General features: G+C 34.5%; 1 protein-coding gene across 4 annotated transcripts in view; it reads right to left on the reverse strand.

The window, feature by feature from the left end:
* The window catches only part of HIBADH (3-hydroxyisobutyrate dehydrogenase), a 105589-nt gene that overhangs the window by 68861 nt on the left and 18894 nt on the right, over nt 1-17834 (reverse strand). For all 4 annotated transcript variants that reach the window (XM_082472072.1, XM_082472074.1, XM_082472073.1 and 1 more), the window contains exons 3-4: nt 15587-15696; nt 12989-13110 (exon numbers count right to left, since the gene is read on the reverse strand). In XM_082472072.1, coding sequence (XP_082328198.1) covers nt 12989-13110; nt 15587-15696 — 232 coding nt within the window. The remainder of the gene's footprint in view (nt 1-12988; nt 13111-15586; nt 15697-17834) is intronic.

Consider the following 17834-nt stretch of genomic DNA (forward strand, 5'->3'; position numbering starts at 1 on the left):
GGTACTTAATAAATATTAGTTGCCTTCTTCTAAAAATTTCTGTACTATGAATTTTAAGGTGATTAAAGATATTTTGAATCCACTTATGGATAAGGCTATGGACACTTTTATGCCTTCCACTCTATTAAGATTGTCAGGTTTTTTCTAAGGAAGGGGGGGAGGGGAAGCAGCAGACAAAAACTGAAACAGAAAAACAACACAGATGTTGCTGCCCTTACTTTCATTCTCATTTATTTATAAACTTGATTTTTTATCCCTCTTGTCTATTTTTTCAAGAAATAAAATTTTTCTTTGTCTTTTTGTTAAGAAATCAAGTCTACAACTAAGCTGACATTCTATGTCAAAAGTACACCTAAAAGTGAGCATGGTATATCTTGGTTGCTGAACATTTTATACTGTAAGGGCCTCATGCAGTCTCTTTAAAAAAAAAGGACACTGAAGATTACTGACGACTAAGCATTCTCTCACAGTTATGAATTATTTCACACCACTTGAAGGTTTCAGTTGATTAATTTTATATGAAACATACTTCCTCCTTCTTTACTCTCAATCCCGTTGTTTTTTAAGCCACAGAATCCACTGATGACTAAACTCTTTGCATTCCAGTTCATTTCTCAACACCCACCCGCCCCAGGAGATGCCAGCATTGTTTGTGAGGAGTTGGAAACAATACACTTCCACTGCTGGTTAATTTACATCAGATTCAGCCAGGCCTGGGGAGCAGTGTGCGGTCTTTTCCCCCTCTTCCTCCTCCCGTTCCCCCCTTCTTTTTTTTAAATTTAAATTACTCTTTTTAATTTAAAAACTTCCGGATGTTTTACTACCTTGGCAGCTTTACTTTCTCTCTGGATAGACTAAAAAGGTAAGCTTAAACAGTTTTTGTCAGGTTAATGTCTTTTCTTTTTTTTACACATGTATCTGACATCCAGAATCCGTAGTGTATAAAAATGCGATAATGATGTTGCATTTTCCACACTAACTCATGTTTGGCACAATTTCATTGGTTTTTATAACATAAATATCAGCAGCCTCTTTTTCAGCAGCTACACATGTGCTCCTAAAGGATATAAAAGGATCTGATGCTTGCTTTTGCTATTTTCATTCTTTATTTTAGAAAACCATACAATATTATACATGCAAATACAGTAAGTCATTGTTTCCTTGACCAATATTTATAGAAAAGTACAAACTTCTTTAATTTTAAAAATCTAATATTAGAAATACTATGAAGTCTAAAAGCCAGCTTTTCTTTGAAAGCCACATTAACTGTCTCCTTGTCAGCAAAGTTACGGTTTTAAAAAAATTTTTTTTCAGATATCTGGAAAAAAATTATGTTAAACTCTTTAATAAAATTTATAATTAAAGCCATCTCAGAGACTGAAATCCTAACTTTCCAACCAAAAAATTTCACTGAATTAAATATTTTGTCTAAAATCAAGTAAGTTAAACATGTTCCATCAACACAGTTTAAAAATAAGGTATGCAAAGACTCCCCAACATATGCAAATGATACAAATAATTAAGAATCACATTTCATCCATTTAAATTTTAAAATACTTCCACCTATGAGACTCCGAAAGTATGAGTACATGGCTTTAACTCTTAATATTTACTTTCTGCACTACTTTCTCTTCCCTTCTCATCCTAGCTCCCCCTAAACCCCCAGCACATACAGAAAATAGATCATTTAGGCCAGTGGTATTTGAGTACATTGCCCCTCCTCCTCTACTTAGACAGTCTTGCCTTTTATATCTATGTGGAGGTTCCCATGGCAACACTCACTTACACCAATACTATTTCCAACTGAAATGAGAGAAGCCAAAATCTTAATGCTTCATTACTAAATTACACACACCCTAACTAGCAAGGATTTTTTTTCTATTATTTTTAATAAAAAAGCAGATTTCTAGAATTTCAGCAAAATAAGTCATTTAATATTTTAGAAATAAGTAGAAAAATAGTCACTGTAGGCAATTATAAATATATATGTATATTATTACATGAGATTTGCATGTGCTTATTCTTATTACATAAAAGCTGACTCAATTATAATTATAAATGGTAAGTATAATTTTTACTAATCCAGCCTACTCTATCAAATTCTTTTTTTTTTCCCCTTAATGTTGGCTACATAGCTCACAAAAACCCTGGTGAGAAATTCTAACAAAAAAAGCCAAGAAGCAATTCATGGACAGCAGGAGGCAATTCCAGAACACAGGCACAATCTTTAAAGAAAAACCACTACAGCTTTTTGATGTTAAATAAGTAGAAATATCAGCATACAACAAAGCTAAGAAGCAGACTGTTGTATCTAGTTTAAAAGTAAAATATTCAGTGTCAAATGTCACGAGCACCTTTGTCTAGACTACTTTCAAATGTGAAATTTTCCTAATTTTTAAAATGAAGTCTTCTTTGTAATACCAAAGGTTCGAATGTATTTAGTTTTAGTACAACACACATTACAATCGAGTTATTAAAAATATAGGGAAGGGGAGGGTCCTGCGTCTGTGTGTACAAAAGCGGGAACAACAAGGTGGGAGGTCAAACAGTTACTTTGAAAACATATACATTTCTTAATCAGGTTGTACACACAAAGAAGCCTCAGAGGAAGAGGTGAGAGTATAAAATGAGCAACATTTCATAAAGCTTTTTGATAAATAATCAAAGCTAATCAAAGCTAAGCATTAAACATCTCTCTGTACAGTGAACACATTTTTTAAAAGGATAAAAATCAATAGAATGTACACTGAACCTTATTTATTCTGACAAATACTGCAGCACCTGAATACTTGTATTAAACAATTTTTTCTGTACAGAGTTTATTAACTTATATATGAGTTCATAAAATAGAACATTAATATGTATTTTAATGAAAAAAATCTTTTTTATTAAAATTTATAATGAGCCTTTTTTTCCTGCTTTTACATTATCACTTTCTTAAAATGAGCTGATTCAAAAGACTATAAAGACTTCCTCAAAACCAGTACAGGAAACTGCAAGAATTTACTTTCCCAAAAACAGCTTTTAAGACATGAACATGAACTGCCTAATGAAACTCATAGTTAGGCTTGTGAAAAGGACCAACTTGCACCTTTCAGAGGTCTTTCCCTCTTTTTAAAAATTCCCATACAGTGAAACCTGCTGACACTTTTTTTTATAAGGACTGGGGCGGGTGTCGAGGGGAGTAGGGCAGTGATTTGCTGCACTGGGGAGTTTCTGCAACATTTGTGAGGGTTTTATAGGCAGGATCCTCTCTCGAGTGTTTAGACAAGTAAAACAAAACCAAAAAAATAACCAACTGTTAAATGTTCATTTTATTTAAAAAAAAAAAAAAAAAGGCAATCCTCTGCCAAATGTTTCAATATTTTAATTTACTTTCATTTCAGTATTAACCACCTAAAAGCAAACACTTGCAGAGTTCAGAAATCTTTTCCAGCTCTTTGGAGAGAGACATTTAATCAACCTTGATATTAGATGTATTTTTAAGCTAACTTCAAAAGCAAAAATCTAGAAAAAGTATTATGACCTCTCCTGAACAAAAAAGAATGTATTTTAAAATTCTCCCTTTATCACAAGCAGGTTTGGATGCAATGCCACCTGGTGGCACAGAAAAAAAAAATTTTAACAAGGCTTTGGTTTGTAGAAACTGAGCTGTTCTATGAAACACGAACCACCCCTTTTGACTACTCTGCCTTCCTCCTCAACAAGTTATTCATCCCGTAGTTTAACAATAACAGCTAATTTTTATTTTAAAACTTTAAAAATTTTAAGCAATTAACTGCATGCGACAATTTCCTTAGTGTTTAAATATCATAAAGGAAACAAAAGATTTTTTTCAAAGACCTAAATTGTACAAAAGCTTTAATTTTTAAAAGATGAAATGCTTAAGAATTGGGGATATAGGGACGGAGTAACCGAACTGCTTTGTAAAATTACACTGTATAATTAATTCCATGGTAAGAACGTTTTTATGGTGTGTTTTGGTGACCTTTTATTACCATCAAGTTCACAATGCTGGTGGGCTGCCTTTTAATCCCTCGGCAGACAAAGGCCCTAAATAAACACAGATCCCTTCCTGGGAAAAAGTCCACTCTGGTTAAATGGTAAGGAAATGAGTAAATCATTAGTAATCTTTAAAGCCAAAGCTATAAACTCAAGTTACCTTAAGTTGAAATGAAAGTGTCCTGCAAGAGTTTCAAAGTTCTGTCACAGATAGAAATCTCCAGCTCTTGACTCCAGACTAGGCGCCAGCTGATAAACAAACAATTTAAGTCAAGAGCTGGAGAATTCCCAGCTTTTTCATTTAATGGCTTTGGCCCAGAGTATTTACTGCCTCCAGTTTTATTCTCACTTAGCTCTAAGAGGAAATTTAAACTCATCATTATCTTAAAGCCCCATATGGGTAGCAGTCAGCTCACCTGATAGAGCTCCTCTTACTCAGAAGAAGTTTGAGTCTCAACTAGAAGTGATGTCATAATGTAAACTAATTAACTAGAGTTTTAGGTTGACTTTTTAACAGGCTAAATAAATTTTGTTCAATATAGTTTATATTCCCACTTGGGGTAGTAACAATTCCAAAAAATTTAATTCTGCAGTTTTAATCCAAACTACCAGCTAAAATGGAGGACAGTGTAATGGCTCTCTCACTCCCCGACAGGCCCCCACCCTGCCTCCCTCTACTGCCACTCTCACCCTTGTCCACTAGCCCTTGAGTATTATATAAGGCAACTTTTCTGCATAAAATATAGCCTATTCCTATTAACTTCAAAATACCCGGTGTTGTTGGGTGTTATTTCCTAACAGAGCAGTGTGTAAGATTTAAGATGTAAATGCTCGATCATGAAAAGCTGTTGATTTTATATGAGTACTAATAAGAATATAAAAGTACAGCCCAATTAAAGCCTATGAGATACCATCAAATATTTCTAAATGCTGTTTTTAAAAGTTTGCTACTAAAGATTATAGATCTCAAAGTCAGAACTATACTGTTGCTCCTATTCCTTTCTCAAAATTATCATTTACTTTTAGAGAAAAATCTCATCTCAGGATTTTATGTCAAAATAATTCTTTCAGCTATCTGAGTGTTTGCAGATATTTGACAATTACAATAAATCAACTATCCTTCCGCTAGCTGCTTATCTAAAGAAAAAATGCTGCAAGAAAATTTTTATAGCCTAAGGTAAAGGGTTAATGTGGCATTAATGCAAAGAAAAATTCTTTCCCTCTTCTTAATTTTCAGAAAGTTTTATAAACCTATCTTGGCTGGAAAAGCAAATTAACTATTTCAGTGTCTGCCAAGACTATTTTTCTACTCTTTAATATATGTACATAGTACATTAACAATGTTGGCTACTTGAGAACAAGTATTACCCTCACACATAAGACTTAGTGGAAATGAAATATAATTAATGATAAAATCACTTGTATGCCTGGCCTCATAGTATATTTCACTTTATAAAAACTCCTTAAGAACAACGCTATCTTAGAGACTGCAGTGGATAAACATTCTGATGACCACAACTAATAGTCAATAACTCAATAAAAAAAGATGTCAGATACAAATCTTAAAATTCTTAATACTCTTCTAAAAGAGTCCACATTTCTCCATCGCTGGAGGTAACCTGAGCTAAGTACAAAACAATAACAAAAACCCTCTACCTTCAGGTCAAGTTAAATTACTTAAGGCAGAAGGGAGATGGTGAGTCGGTTATCATACCTTCATTGGCCATGTGGGGAGGATAGCTGCTATGAAATGTGCACGTATATTTAAGTTTTTCACAACTAAAACACCCCAAGTAAAATAGAATTGTATGGCAAATATACACAGAGAAGGACCTAACCTCAACATACTTTTCAACTGCTAACATTATCAAATTTTCTTTAAGAAAATCAGACATCTAAAACACTGCAAGTAAGTCTGATAATGGTTTGATTGTGATGACAAGGCCCTTGTCAAATTCTTAATTCCACTGCATCCTCCCACTTCACCCCCAATAGCTATCCAGGGATCACAAACAAAACACAATAAAGACAAGGGATACTGGAACTAATTTCACACTGCTTAGGAATCAATAGATGTTAATGAAAAATAAATTATACACAATTAATAGCTTTAGGAGGTTTATTTACTAAATCTACTTCACCTTGATATAAATACTGCTAGGCAGTCCTGAACTACGTGACCAGACCCAGTTGTGTCTGGTCTGACTTACATCCTGAATGGCAATTAAAGGACATTAAAAATACCCTGGGATTACTTGAGGCAGGACCCCTGCCTTATCCACGCACTTTCCAACAGACCCACGTGAGGAGAACCCTCCACCACAGGACAGAGCCTGGCAAGAGCAACTCTGGTAATGGTTACTTGACTGGAAATTGCAATGCAGTTAAAATCTGGCCTGCAGATTTGGAGATGAGGGAATCGCAAACTGCAAGAGAGTAAATTCTTAGAAATAAACTAGGTTCTTGTTAGCAATAATAATTATTACTAACAATAATTGATAGCAATAATACAAACACTGAGTGAAGTGATCACTTTGCCTTCTCTAACCCACTCTTCTACTATTTTCTGAGGAGACAAATTATTAAAGCTGCCTCAACCATGGTATCTTGGGCAGTGAGTCAGCAGTCTTCTCTAAACATGCTAAGAACTCATTAACACCTTACATAGGGACTCTTGTCCCTGACAACTGTTGTAAGGGAGTCTCAGGCACGCCAAAGAATGTAAAAAGAGGTTTTTATGAGCACCTCTTCTTTGGGACTAATTTCAAAGAAATCCTTGGAATTTATTTACCAAACTTTTCTGAACCACTTTGTGCAAACTGGAGAAAATCCCAGGTGAAAATGTATTCTCCAGAGACAGAAAGGATACTTAATGGATCAGGGTGATAAGTAAAATTATGGTTAAATGTAAGTGGATATCATAATTAACCCATTTCTGGGTGTACTGGTACTGATGAATCTTATGTCATTTCTGAGGAAATGGATTTGTCCATTAAATTAAGTTAAAGAAAATTTTAATTACTTGAGCTACTAACGCTTTAAATACCACAAATCAGACCAAGCAGAAGCTCACTTTAATATTTTTCAAGATAGAATAATCCAAGTCTCTGAGACAGAAGTCAATGCCACAAAGTACTTTTAAATTTTATAATAATAGAATTGATCATTTTAAAAGAACTAAAAAGCATCATAGTAGTACAATTCTTTAAAGGGAAGAACCCATGAAAATGAATTATCTTAATCATGTTAAATCAACTTATTTCAAAACATTTAAAAAAATAAAATGTTACTGAGGTAAGACTAAACTCTAAGAATAAATACTGCACACAATACTACTGTGTAATCAAACAGCTTGTGAGAGCATCAAAGACCTATGGTGATAGCCCTTTCCCCTCCACACATTCTAAACTATGGCAAATTCAGTTATATGAAATTTGATAAAAGAATCTGCTTTTGGACAGAACTAGCAATGTTTCAGCCCAAAGCTAAGTAAAATTGCCAAGTTATAAACCTCTCTAAGAAAATGTTTTAATGGAAATGCCAACAGACCTTTAACCATAATGGTGTTAGGTGCCAAAATATAAATAATTGTTGTTTTTGTGCTCCCTTTACCATAAATTAGGTACAGGTCAAGTGGAAAAACAGTAGGTATCCAGTTCCAGTTCAGGTATCCAGCAGTAAAGGCCAAGACTTGCACACTTGATTTTAAAAACAATAATGGAGTCTATATGAGACTTTCATTGAAGAATTTAGCAAGCAAGTCTAGCTCTCTAAGAGAAACTCCTTAATAGGTTTTGTGCTTACTATTCCATATTCTAAGAATATCTCAAACAAATTACTAAAACTTAACCCAGCCAAGTAAGTAGAGTATTAAATCTGGTTTCCTGGTAGGGAACTGTTATACAAACACATAAACACAACTTCAATTATTTAATTTTGACATTAATCCCTAACCAGAGCAATATTTTAGCAAATCTATGAGGCTTGCCAGCACAGGAAGCCTTGGGCTAACTACAAGGGCCACTTCAGAGTCTCTTCAGCTCAAGGTTTCTATGCAAACCTACAGACATACTAGGCAATCAGTGAGCTTATTCTTCAATTATTCAAGCACAGTTAAGTGCTGTAATTATGCCCTTGGAGCAGACTGAACAGTACTTAGTCATTAGTCGCAAACAATAGTTTTTAATTTGCTTTATGTCTAGCATTCATTATACAAGAGAGCTAATCAAGTTGGAACTAATACTGTGGTAGTAGACCCATTCCATACTAAAAAAAATGCATGTGTCCAAATTGGTGTGACTAAACAACATTTCACATTAAAGGATTACAACTTTCATAAAGATGTGATTTACACAAGACAGATAAACAGATTAGGGCATCATACTTATGAGGCCAGTGTCATGGGCTACTAGAGAACCTGGTTAGCTTTAGTTTGATAACCACAAACGGTTAAACAAAGGCACGGTATTAGACATATGGGGAGTCAGTGTAAAAATCATTCAGTTTAACTAACTCTGAGTGAAACTACCTGCTAAATCCTAGGGATAGGAAGATAAATGTTCCACAAACATACCAAGCTTGTTCATGCCTCAGAGCCCTCACAGAGCACCTCCCTCTACTGAGAACACTCTTTCCCTTGACCTGCACATTCAGATCTCTGCTTAAATGTCACTTCCCCAGAGAAGGCATCCTGTCCACTCTATGTAATAGGGCCCTCCCCTTAGTCTCTGTCTCCTTAACTGTTTACTCTGTGTTTTTTCCTTCATAGTACTTATCATTGAAATTATTCTTGTTCACTTGTTTATTCTCTCTATTCCTACCAAATCATAAGCTCCATGAGGCAAAAGATGTTGACTATCTTTAAAGCTCTAACTCTAGTACCTAGAACATACCTAGTATTTAAGTACTCAATAAATGTTTATTATATGAAATCAGCAATCAAGGTGCTGTCAGCATAATAGGATTAGAATGTATAATCAGAAAACAGTATATAATCTTGTAAGAATTATATAAATACAATAATTTAAGTATAAGACATTTCATTAAAGAAAAAATGAAGACCTTCATTTTTAGAGTTACTTTTAAAGTTCCAGGCTCTCCCTAATATCCAAGTAAACGTCTTTTAACTTATTAACAGAAGTACAGCAGAAAATGAAACTAAAGGTGGTAGGAGAATTATAGGAACTAACCAATTTCATTTCTTCCTTGCATAAAGAATATTTACTAAAGAACCATCAAATCTAATTCCAAATTCCATTGGTTCCCCCTCGGATATAATCGGGAATCATCTATAAGGTTTCTAGTTGATCTTCAAGGTAAATTTTCCATTTCTAGAACTAAAAATCCTTCTCTAGCCCTAGAATCAGCTGTATAAATCAGATCTGGTGTTACTCTCTCTCTTTAAATATCCATAGAGGTGAATATAAGATAAAAGTCAAATTAAGTATTAATAGAGTAGAAGAAACACACAAGGTAACAGTAAGGCTCTATTTCTTAAACTGGGAGGAGAGTACACATGGGCCTGATGTATATTTATACTTGGTACCCTTTATAATTTTATAAATATTTTGTATATAAATTCAATATTTAACAAAAATTGAAAGAAAAAAGTGTTACTCCCTGTACTCAAAAAGCTTAAACTCTACAGGAGGAAGTGAATCAATGCCTATAAATATAATGTAATGCGGGCTTTGATAAAAGCATGTACAGTTTGACAGCTTCAAAAGGAAGCACCAAATCGGTTGAGGCATGCCAAAGTACTTTATAAAGTAATATCTATGCTACAAAGTGTTAACTCTACAAGTATAAAAGTTACATTGGTTTTGGATGATAATTATAGCAGTTTAAGCATCACTTGCTTTTGATTTTTTTAAAAAGTCACATGGAACTTAAATAAAATTATATTATTTGTAATAAGGATGATGTATAAAAAAGCTGCAATAATGCAACCTGAGGAAAACCTTCAATATATTACTCCATGGGCTAGTAAAATGATACAGTAAAGATTCTTTTCATTGCATTCCCCAGAATAAAGGTTAGCAGAAAGCAGAGGAAGGGGTTGGACTAAAGAAATGAATCACTATCTCAAAAATCTATATAACTTCAAATTCATCTAGGTTAAAAACAAGCTTCTCTTTAAAATGCTAACCACAGAATAAGGAGTATAATATGTTCCTATTTTAATTTTTAGAATACTACTGTATTTGTAGGTAATAGCTCTATATAAATACACAAAAATGCATTTTTTTAAGTCTAAGATAAGGAACAAACAAGGGGTGAGGGAAAAGGGATAAACATGGGGGAAATTTTTTAAGGTTTTATTCAAATTACCTCAAATAATCCATGTTTAAGACTGACAAATATAGAACCTCTATAAAACTGTGGTCCCATCTTGGGTATCTAACTTGGGTATCTATGCTTTTTCCAGGTCCCTTTTCCTTAATTTTATTTAGTTAAAAATAATGATTTTTAAACCAGCCAACTCTAACTTACAGAAAGTTTCCTCTATTTTATTTTAACTGAGGAAGTGGAGACATTTTTAATCCATCATATTAAAAATATAAAGATAATAACTATGAGAAGACAAACATAAGCTTCTATTATATACTGGCTAATCTCATAATGATCGTGTCAACCAATAAATTATCACAAACCATCTCTACTCAAAGCTTCCAGTCTATACTATAGCACAGATTCAAGTGTATTCACTATTACAAATTAACATTTTTGCATTCTAAAACTACAAAAGTGGGTTTAAAAACAGCTTGGTAAGAACAAGGAGTAATTTCACAGTTTTATCCCAAAGAAGACTATATTATTTTTAAAAGTTAAAATAACACTTAAAAATCAAGTTGGTATTCTTCATTATCAAATGATAATTTCAGGCTATACTCTTGAAGCAAAAGAACATCAACCAACAGCAAGATCTTATGTACCAAGTATCAATTCTTTAATTAAATCACAGAACCACTCAAAGAAGAAAGAATTGTTCAGTTTATTAAATCCATTCTATAAAAAAAATACCAACACCAAGCTTAAAACTGCTTATTAGTATTTTATGATCAAAGATACATTATAAATGTTTACACCCAAAATGCTACTTAACCAAGTCAATATAACAATTATAGGGGCTAAAAATTATTTATACCTCCACCTATACTCAAAAGTGGTTTGGGATATAAGATACCTTTACAAGACCATTAGGTTCTTTATGAAAAAAAGAAACTGATTTAAATTATTATATTTTATTATTTTTTAATCCCAAAGCCAACAATCAAGTTTAATATAATAGGAATAAAATTGCTACTCCATTGTCTACTGCTATATTGCTGTAATTACATATGTATGTATGTATGTGTGTGTATATATGTGTGTATGTGCATGTATATTATATTCGATTACACAGTAATGTTGGAAAATTTGGAAATTATGGAAAGTCATAATACCCATAATCCTGCCATTCCAAAATACCCAGATACCCGCTATTAGTATTTTATATACTATTAAGCTTTTAGAATTTTATTAGTGGGTCTCCTTGTCCTCTGATTGAGATGATGATGATTTCTAAGTATGTCAATGTGGCGAATTTTATTTATTTATAGACCTTCTAATATTAAGCCATCTGTACATACATGAGATAAACCAAACTTGGTTGTAGTGTTTGATCTCTTTCATACGCAGTTGGATTGTTTGCTAATATACTTCATAAAGTTTTTACTTCTATATTCATGACTGATGTAGACCTACAGTTTTTCTCTCTCATAATGTTTCCGTTTGGTTTAATTATCAGAGTTATACACATCTTACAGAATGAGTTGGGGAAGCATTTCCTCTTTTTGTATTGTCTGGAAAAGTTTGTATAAAATTGAGATGGGGACTTCCCTGGTGGCACAGTGGTTAAGAATCCGCCTGCCAATGCAGGGGTCACAGGTTCGAGCCCTGGCCCAGGGAGATCCCACATGCTGCGGAGCAACTAAGCCCATGCGCCACATCTACTGAGCCTGCGCTCTAGAGCCCGTGAGCCACAACTACTGACCCTGCGTGCCACAACTACTGAAGCCTGCGCGCCTAGAGCCAGTGCTCCGCAACAAGAGAAGCCACCGCGGGCTTCCCTGGTGGCGCAGTGGTTGAGAGTCCGCCTGCCAATGCAGGGGACACGGGTTCGAGCCCTGGTCTGGGAAGATCCCACATGCCGCGGAGCAACTGGGCCCGTGAGCCACAATTACTGAGCCTGCGCATCTGGAGCCTGTGCTCCGCAACAAGAGAGGTCACGATAGTGGGAGGCCCGCGCACCGCAATGAAGAGTGGCCTCCGCTCGCCGCAACTAGAGAAAGCCCTCGCAGAGAAACGAAGACCCAACACAGCCAAAAATGGATAAATAAATAAATTTAAAAAAAAAAAAAAAAGAGAAGCCACCGCAATGAGAAGCCCACGCACTGCAACGAAGAGTAGCCCCCGCTTGCCACAACTAGAGAAAGCCCACGCGCAGCAACGAAGACCCCACGCAGCCAAAAATAAATAAATTAAAAAAAAAAAATTGAGACCATCTGCTCCTTGAAATTCTGGTAACACTCACCTGTAAAATCACCTGGGCCTAATGTTTCCTGTATGAAATTATTTTTTCTTTTGTGCCACTTCTTCAGTTTCTTTAATAGTTACAAGATTATTCAGGCTAATTATTTCTTGAATCTGTTCTGAAAAGTTAAAATTTTCTAGGAATTGATCTATCCCTACCCACAGTAATTTGGACCAAAAATTCATAGCTCTTCAAAGTTGTAACATCCTATTATCTGAATTTAGAAAAAGCATTGTATTTTGAGAGTACTAAATAACATAAGTCAGTTTTGCTTTGTTTTTATTTTTAATGAGGAAATTGAGAATCTGCAATAGCTCTAAAAGTATCTGGATATATCTTGGGTACCACAAAATCATAACTGTTACTTATGACAAACAGAATAGATGTGCATATATTTTAGCTACCACTTACCACCAGAAACAGGGGCATCCATGAAAACTGCTCCCATTTTCTCAACTTCTTTCGCCAATTCTTTTGAAACCATAGGATCAATAGTACTGGAATCTATTAATAGTGAGCCTTTCTTCACTTTTCTAAGTAAATGAACAGAAATATAGTTTTAAAAAACTATAGTTTTATAATTTAAAAAATATAGTTTACAACTCTGAATAAGCATTTCATGCAACTACCTATATCAGAATCTGCTAAAATTCACCTGATATCAAGGAGGTCTTTGGTTTAATGTTAAAAACATTATTAGAACTGGTTCAAAATCTCAAATGCATTTTCAGATCAATTATAGTTCAAAGTAAACTTGAACTATTTCAAAGAAATCAAAATAATCTAATAATCTATATGGTATAAATTCTGGTTTCAGGTGAAATACACACAAACCATAATAATATAGGTAGGCTAAGATGTAAGCAATTTAAAACACCTATTAACTTTAAAAGGGCTATTTAGTAGGATTTAAATTTTTGTTTGTAAAGTAGCTGGGTCTCTTTAAAAAGTAATTTACTTGTCTTTAACAAGCCATATTGCAAATTTCACATATCCATTTCATTTCCACTAGGTAGAATAAACATAAGCAGTTAAAATTTAGCCATTTGCTTTAGGATGGCATATTCTTTAATAATTGCAACTTTGTAAAGACAAAATAAAACATCAAACAGGCAGAAAGGAAAATACAGGCATGGACCTATAAATCTCACAGAGACTTTTTGTTCTTTACGGTAAATTTATATACAAACATTGGTAAAAGGGGGAAGCAGTCTTTTCATATATCATATTTTACATCAATATTTAAATGGCATTCTTAAAGTAAAACAGTTCTGTTTGCACTGTAAATGCAGACTATATACCTATATAGTTCCCTTACAGTCTATAATCTATGCCTATCTTCACTGGCTTGGAAACCGACCTAAATTACAATTTATTTAAAGGGCTATGGCTAACCTTGAATTCAAACTTCCCAAAATTCTTACTACAGATAAACTAACCCAGAGGACATTTAATCATAACCATGATTGGAAAGTTAGAACTGAATAAATTAAAATATTGAAGGGGAAATAGAAAATCATTGCTAAAAACTATAAAAAAGAAATTTTTTTCTACAGAAAAAAACAGCACGCAAAATGCTTTAAACAACAATTTTAGACATATGAATTGATCTGGTCCAAATGCAACAGCTGGGTATGTTCCATAGAAAAGAAATGGCACACTCTGTTATAGATCACCTCAGTATGTGGAATTCCACTTTACATACCCTAAAATATAAGAATTAAGTTTACCAGTCTTCTGTGATATTAATATTTTTAAGATCTTAAAGCTTTAAGCAAATGGGAAATGGTCTCAAAAATTATACATGCACAGGGTGTGGGGAAATGATCCTGACCCAGAAGAAAATAAAGAACTACCCATGAGAAGCAAATTACAGTTCAATGTAAAGCCAAAATCTTTCAAAGCACTCCCTAGACAAAACTGCCCTGGTTGCTGGCCACCGTATTCCTAGTAAAGGATATTAATAAACGTAGGATTTTGTCTCCACAAAGTTTTTAGTAACTTTTCCTTCAGAGGTAAAACAGGGCCATAATTGGAACAGACTAGGTAATGAGACAGCTAGGTCACCTCAGGACCACACACACACTGTGGGCCTGAGGGCTCCATCCAAAATGAGAGTCTTTCAACTTTCCCTGAAATCTAAACATTTATCTTATCAGTTTTCTGCCTAACATTCAAGTGTCTGTTGCTTCTAAGTTTGCTAGTTTTCCAAAGCAATTCAATTTCCCAAAACCTCAAATTTCATGTATTACAGCTTCATGAAATTAAACCCTTTCTTTTAGCCCTTCATGTATCTACAAAGCCTACCAGTTTGCTCTAGCTCTCTGCTGAACTTCAACAACAAAACAAGTTAGGAACAGGAATCAGTAAGACCAGAAAACTAAATTCAACCACTGTCCTCCTAATGTAACCACAAGGGTTTGGTAATAGGTAGCAATTAACCAAAAGGTTCTCAAAGCCAGGGAAGCTAGTTACTGGGTAGGAAACTCTGACCTAAATTATATATTATTTAAAGAGCTACTGCTAATCTTTAATTCCACCTTCTCAAAGTTCTTACTATAGATGTACTAACCCAAAGGACATACAATAATTTTTTATTTTATAATAAATTTTAAATAATGGTGTTCTTTCCAACGCTTCGTTTTATTTTTCATAGAAATCTTTTCCTGAATTTCTATAAACCGTAAGAAAATTATGCTTGTAACATTTGTACAGTTTAAAATGCAAGCTTTAAAAATCTCTTAAACAGGTTACCAATGTAAGTTTAACGCAAGATTAAAGGAAAGAAACAGAAAGCAAAAAAAATTTATTCCCAAAAGTCACATACTTGACTTCAGCGAAAAAATAAACCCTTTACAATGAGAGAAACCACACCATTCACTTTTAAGACATAAGAAAACAGTACAAGAAGGTTTAACAAACATAATTGTAATTTCACAATAGTTCTAACAAATGTGAAATTCATAAACTATCATAACAAGAACATATCTACAGTTGAGAAATACATACTTTAGAATTCCATTTGCTCCGGAATAAGCTTCTATTGCATTGATGCTGGTGGGCAACATTGTAATAATTCTGTCAGCTTTTTCAGCTACATCTGCTGGGGAAGACACTACCTTTAAAAAAAAAATTGCAAAGGCACATTATTTAAATTAAATGCAAGCAGCTTCTACAGTACAAGTAGGATCCACTTTTTATGCATGCCCATAATAGTGACAGTGAATAAAAACTAATCCTTGTTTTCAAATGACAAAAACAAAAAACAAAAAACGAGCAAAAAAAACCCTTACTGCCTAAAATAGAGTCCATTCCTTCACACATACAGATGCATTTTCTATGGAATCACATCCACTGTTTACTTTAAAAAGTGTGAAGTGAGTTGAGGGGGAAAAGGGCAAAACCCAACAGTCCTGGGAACAGACACACTTCTCATGGATTCCTCTAAGTTGGATTCTTAAACAGCATACTTTTTGGTAGATGCTTTAAGAAAAACATTCTAGTATATCAGACTTGGTAGCTGAACTACAGGATACACCAATTATTTCATGGGCAGCAATATCCACAAGTAAATTCTCAAGCCCCCATTACCACTATCTTTCAGCCTCTATTTTCAAGGAAAAAAAAAAAAATTAAGCCTGTTTCATAAAAAGTCAGGACAAGAACATAAGCATGTACTGCACTGAATGTGAGTACCACCATGAAGCCTGAGACCATGAGCTGTCAGGACTCCTGTGGAAACCATATATACAACAACGACATACGAACAGGCATCAAGGTACGCTCTCTCTGCAACCCTGACTTCTGCTTTAATGATGACCATGAACATACTGTACGGGAAAGCTGCTCTGCCCATCCTCTCTACATATGTTTACAAGTATGGGTGTACATACCCTCACTCACATTTCCCCCACCTCCTGCTCTCTCGAATATATACACCTGGCCAGCTGGTCAGCAACCAAAGAGGCCAGAAGAGACCAGGAGATCACTTCTTGACTGAAACTCTCCTTTAACAAAAAGAATCTATCACCCCAATTATCATGAAAGCTCCTTTCCAAAGCCTTTTCTCTCTTTAAAGAAAAGACAAAGAACTATCAAGAGGATAATCAAAAATTTCTCCATAGGAATATTTACATATGTATTAAAAACTGACATCTTTTCTACTAGGAAATGTGAACTGGCACATAAGCATCTTAGGAATGGGAATGGCTCTGTTTTCATGTGGTGGAAGTATACAAAACATTTTCTTTCTGTCTTTGATGTACAGCTGATGAAAGAATGAGAAACCAAACACAGTGTGCAATCTAAATATTATGAGCTAGAAGCAACTACATTTCATTCTTCCATAAGAGACTACCAGCTTCTAAATCAAATTCTACATAAAGGCAGTTTTAACATAATTTCTTAAGTTGTATTCTAAAATTTCAGATAATCAAGTATCCTGGCACTTTGTATACTTAGTGATAATATTAAACACCTCAGACTCTAAAGCCAAAAAAAAAAAAAAAAAGACAGTCTCTCTCATCTAAAGGCAATACGGCATTTTAGAGCCTACAATGTGGCACATTCAACAACATGTATATTTTGATATATAGTGGGGATCAGCCACAAATAATCCTGGAAAAAAATTTTTTTCCATCAAATTACAAAGCAATACTTAAGTTAGGTGAAAACCTTTCCTACACTCAAACAAATACTGAGATTTGAAAAGAGGCAACTATTTCCTGGCGAACAATTCAAGTTTCCTCAAGAAAAAAAACAGCTCAGTAAGATGAGAAGAAAAGGAAAAGCTATAGGAGTCATAATTCTCTACTCTTGGACTGTGTCAAGAATATGGGTTACATAGAGAGCCCCATCTGTTCATCCTATTTAAATGAAGTAATAAAGGCATGCAAAATGGTGGCATACCTTTCAGTTGCCTTTCCTTCTATCTCAGCTCCATCTCTCTTGATCTTTCAGGGACTGTAGTAAGCCAGCCCTGAGGTCTAAGAGTCAACTTCAGACTTTCTCTTAGGAATTGAGAGTCTCTTCCACTGAAGGAAATTCAATTCCATCTAGATAACTCCTTGAAACATGCCCTCAGGGGCACCAACAAATTAGCTCACAGATCTAGGAATACTTCACACCTCCAAGCTTCTTGTGCCCATGAATTGGCAGTGCCAATTCATGCAACTGCCAAGTGCATGGGGTGGCCAATCAGCCCCCTGCATCCCTAGCATCTGCTTCTTGCGATGCCTGGGTTGCCAGAGTACTGCTA

The sequence above is a fragment of the Balaenoptera physalus genome (genome assembly GCF_965194825.1).
Source record: "Balaenoptera physalus genome assembly, chromosome: 8".
NCBI classification, from domain to species: Eukaryota; Metazoa; Chordata; class Mammalia; order Artiodactyla; family Balaenopteridae; genus Balaenoptera; species Balaenoptera physalus.